Below are 4785 nucleotides of genomic sequence, written 5' to 3' on the forward strand. Positions count from 1 at the left end.
AAACTAAAGAAAATTACTAAGCCAATATTTAACCGTTGTTATTATTATTCTATGCATATGAATATTTAAATTAATTTATTGTTGTTTATGCACGTTAAAATTTGTAATATATTTGTATTTATTAAGGAAAGGCTCGATTAAACTAGTATATTTGAGAGGGTTTAATTATGGCAACATATGTTTTGAGGGCTTAATCACATTATAACAATTTCTTTCACTTCCTAAAAAAGATTCAATCATTGTTGTAGCCACCCATGATGTTGGTTCTTTTGAAAAAAAGTAATTGATGATTTTTAAAATCTCATATATTCCAAAATTAATTCTAAAAAAAAAAAAAAAAAAAAACTCCAGAGCTGATATCAATCTATAGTTCAAGTATCTACACATACATGTATTTTACTTATTACATTTCCCTCCTACCCCACCATTATTCTTTAAAATTCAGGAACCATAAAGATAAATATGTGTTCATTTTGATATAGCATTGATGGAGGCTATGTACAGAGGTAATCCTTGCAGGATATGTACAAAATGTGAAGATTCTGAGTCAGACCTGATGACACTCATGTACACTTAGTACCTACCATTTCATAATATTATTAAGTAGTTGTTTTGATTAAGAAAACATAAACAAAAACTACCTACTGTTGGATGAGTTACCAGCTTCCTTAAACATTACATTAGGAACTAAAGGAAGCCATGCTGCATTGCCTTGTTTCGCAGCATTTGAAGATCTCATTGTGGTGGTAGTAGAAGTTGTAGTAGCAGAATTGGCATTCTGATTTTGACCACCAAGATAGTGACTTTCAATTTCTACTGCATTGACCTTGTTGTTCCTCCTCACTTTCTTCCCAACAAGTATGCCAAATTTCAAAGCAGTGAATAGACCAAATGCAACTAGAACTGGTCTAATTGCCCAGTGATGATCCTCTAAATGTTCATACTTTTCTATGATCCCAGGACAAGTCCTGAACTCAACCACTTCAACCTCAGAGGGATCCGCCATGTAGGTGTTTGCTTCATTGCCAAAATCAAGCATCCCTGGGAATTTCACAACCAAACCTCCATTCGGAAGAATCCATGAGATCCTGCCGGCAGCCCAGGCGCCACCCCTTTTGCGACGCCACTCAAATCGAGGACATGAAACGCTGTCTTTGAGTCTGACAAACTGGCCAACACAGAAAGGTTCCACCTTTTTTAGTTCAGAAGAGTTTCCGTCCCACAGAGCGTGCAGCCCAAGAAATCCAACAGATACACTACTATCACGGTTGATGGCGTGTAGAATGCCCACATGTGAGTGCTTCTCGTTTTGTTCCCTCAAACATACCCAATCACCAGCTACCAAACCAGATGTGACACGTTCAAGCGATGATGCATGAACTCTGATAGGGTCGTCATAGCCATGGACCCTCACAATAGCGAACCTGTGATCTGTGTTAGACTCTAAACTAACAACAGCTCCTTCTGGGATGTCCATGTTTTGAGGTCTGCATGAATTGGGAAGCTTTCTGGTTCGGACCATGTCACCTACCTGAAGATGATCCTTTGAGAGGAACCACTTTGTGTAGCCACTGCTATCTGATTTTGGATTAACTTTCACATTTCCCATATATCTCCATTCTCCATCATTGGCCAATTCATTCAGAGCTCTGCAAGGCAAGATGCATCTTCTAATCAATTGGATATTTCAGTGTTATGAAGTGGTGTGCGTATGTAATTTATTTATGGAATTTAGAAACAAAGATTTTCATAAATATACATGAAAATGGTTACCAGTTCTTGACACTGAAAATGTATAAAAACTAACTACTGCACCATCATATCCCACACTATTTCTTTCTAGCATGAGACAAACTACTATCTGAGAATCCCCGTGGGACCATTACAATTCTGATATGGTGAGTCATCATATATTTCTGAACAATTTCATCCTTATGTGAGTAATAAATTCATATAATGCCAACTCAAATGGGGAGAAAACATGTTAATCTATGTAGTAGTGGCAACGTAGCCATTCATCTATGATTGTATGGTCAGGATCAAATCCATCATAAAAGCATATGCACCCTATAGTAGACCTTCTCAGAAATAAACCTCACCAAATAAATGCAACTAAATAGAATGCATCAGACCCAACAGAACTACAACTGTATGAAATTACCCAATTCAAAACTTTACATAGTCACAGAAAAGTTCAAGATAGATACTGCAAAAAATATATGCAAACCTTTGAAAGACACTCAGAATATCCACCATTAAAGGGCGATTCCTCAAATCATACTCAAAGCATCCACTGAGGATATTCTCAACTGAAGGAGGAAGGCCACTGGGAATATTTGGTTTTTCATGATTTTCAACAACTGACTGGTATATTCTGGAAACAGGACATCCATACCAAGGTTGATTACCAGTCAACATTTCGACAATGGTACAACCAAATCCCCAAGAATCCGTTTCAAACGATATAGGACCTCTCACCTCAGGTTCCCATTGCTCTGGAGCCATGTAATTTGGTGTTCCAAGCCTCTTATCCATATATGTGCTTAAGAATGAGGACTCAAGCAAAAGACTAGGAATTCCAAAATCTCCCAAAATTGCTTGATCGTTCTCATTGAGAACAACATTGAATGGTTTAAGATTAAGAATGAGGATCCCTAGAGAGTGAAGTTCCAGAACAGCTTGAGCAAGATTGACTCCATACCTGCAGCCAGTAACATGCACATAGTATCGATCTCCTTTTACAGAAAAAGATAAAGCTTATTACACTGAATAAACTGAAAAACATCACCTTAAAGCATCATGCAATGAAATCCCTCCTTCTTTGAGTGCTGCAATATTGTCACCAATTGAACCCGCGTACAAATTCATAATAATGCAAATCTGTGAACAAAAACAAACAAGTAAGCAAGCTACAAGTAGAAGAGATAGCTAAGAATCTCCAAAACATTGATGAACAACAGTAATAATCTAACCCTTCCATCTAAGATTGAAATTCCATGCAGCCAGGACATGCTAGCAACTCCTTGGCACTTAAAATACAATTCATTGAACTTCTCTATTACAGTCTTCATGTGGTCCTCTCCAATTGCATGTAACATCTTAGCAGCAACTTCATGACACTCATCATAATCTTCAGTTGACTGATGATGAGTTGCTAACCAAACATCACCAAAGACGCCTCTACCAATTCTGTGTCTAAGTTTCAGCCTTTCAGGTTCAATCCATGGATTTGCACGATTGGATGAGGCTCTAACAGATCTAACAATGTAAGAATCACTATCCAAGATCTCAAAGTCAAAAGGGGCAGCTGAAGTAGCATCAATAACTTCTTTAGACATTCCTGAACCTGAAAGTGTAATATTCGTTGAATAATTCAGAAGACAGCACAAATCCAAGACAGTTAATCAAATAAGATTACTAACATTTGAACATAAATGAAAATGTGGTGGAACGGTTACTTTTCCTTCTCTATTTATTTTGGCCTTAATCAAGTGCCCCTAGGATACAGAAGAAACATAACAAGAATTGAAAATATACGTAATTATTTGACAGCTATAACAGATTCATAGATTGTTGTCATCCATAAATTACATATTACAACATGACACCCGAAATGAACCGGGAAACCTATGATCGATTGAACAGTTTAATAACATATCAAAACTGCAGCTTCAAAACTACAAAGTGATAACAAGTTGAGATACAAGAAAAAACAGATCAGATGGAGATAAAGGAGCGCCACTAATTCCGAAGTTTCCAACACCAGAACGGAGAAAAAGAAAAAAGTTTAATCATTGTTTTGATCCTGTAGTTATAAAAAATTTCACTCTTAATCTCTCTGCTTAGCATCATCAATTTTCGGGCCTTAAATAGATCATTTGTCATTCTTTTAGTCTTTGCATACATCATTTCTTTTTTATAATCCCTTTTATAATCCCTTGTAGTCCCTACAAAGATGACTAAAAGAATTAAAAATGAAAGCTTTGTTACATGGAAAAATTAGTATAAAAACCCCTTTTATTACAGCAGAGGTGAAGTAGTACAGGCTTTCAGAAATTCATTTCCTCGTATAAACTTCCCAAAACCCATTTCAATGAGAAATTCAGAGAATCCACACAAACACTCAACTTTCACCCAGAAACAGAACAAAGCAAACCCCTCACTCACATACTCACTAAACCATCACAATAAGTCAAAACATGCATGGCATGATGCATGCATAGAAGTAAACCAGTCATCATAAGCACAAGCAAACTCTTATCTTTGAAGAAGGAGACCAGAGAACAATATATAACACAACAGCACAAAGCATGTAAATTTATGTAAATTTATGAAACTTATGTTTACCCATGAACAATTCAATCAAGAAAGTTGGGAGAACAGAAGAGAGAGTCAGTTTCTAGAAATTGTAAGAGAGAAAGAAAGTGGTGTGCTTAAGAATCAAGAGAGAGGTAGAGAAAGGGTCAGAAGTTGTCACAAATTCAAGTGGAGCTGATAGTGAAAGAAACTACCTGCGATGGAATACAGGAGGAACAGAGCGAGAAAGTGAGAGAACCGTAACAAACCAACAAGGAAGAAGGAAACCGAACCAAACAGAAGGTAGAATTTTATCTATTTATTTATTGTTTTTCTCTATTACCGTGCACATACAACTTTCTTTTTTATGATTAAAAGATCAAATATTAAATTGATGATTAGTATATGTAATTAAAATATTAATTACTAAATTTAAAAATATCATTAAATTTATATTGGAATTATGATAAAATATGTAAAATATATATT

General features: G+C 35.9%; 1 protein-coding gene across 4 annotated transcripts; it reads right to left on the reverse strand.

Annotated features, from left to right (window-relative positions):
• Nucleotides 1–337: 337 nt before the first annotated feature.
• LOC114194142 (E3 ubiquitin-protein ligase KEG-like) lies at nucleotides 338–4584 on the reverse strand. 4 transcript variants are annotated; one of them, XM_028084219.1, is made up of 5 exons: nucleotides 4512–4584; nucleotides 2973–3346; nucleotides 2789–2880; nucleotides 2228–2701; nucleotides 338–1649 (listed from the first exon to the last, which is right to left on the reverse strand). In XM_028084219.1, exons 2-5 carry the CDS (start codon nucleotides 3336–3338, stop codon nucleotides 638–640), a joined length of 1944 nt encoding a protein of 647 aa, XP_027940020.1. In that variant the 5' UTR covers nucleotides 3339–3346; nucleotides 4512–4584; the 3' UTR covers nucleotides 338–637. The 4 variants fall into 4 exon arrangements, with proteins under 4 accessions (XP_027940020.1, XP_027940019.1, XP_027940018.1 ...); XM_028084218.1 differs by lacking the exon at nucleotides 4512–4584 and adding an exon at nucleotides 4348–4445; XM_028084217.1 differs by lacking the exon at nucleotides 4512–4584 and adding an exon at nucleotides 3423–3851.
• Between the last annotated feature and the right edge of the window lie 201 nt (nucleotides 4585–4785).

Source organism: Vigna unguiculata, chromosome 8 (assembly GCF_004118075.2).
Source record: "Vigna unguiculata cultivar IT97K-499-35 chromosome 8, ASM411807v1, whole genome shotgun sequence".
Classification (NCBI taxonomy): Eukaryota; Viridiplantae; Streptophyta; class Magnoliopsida; order Fabales; family Fabaceae; genus Vigna; species Vigna unguiculata.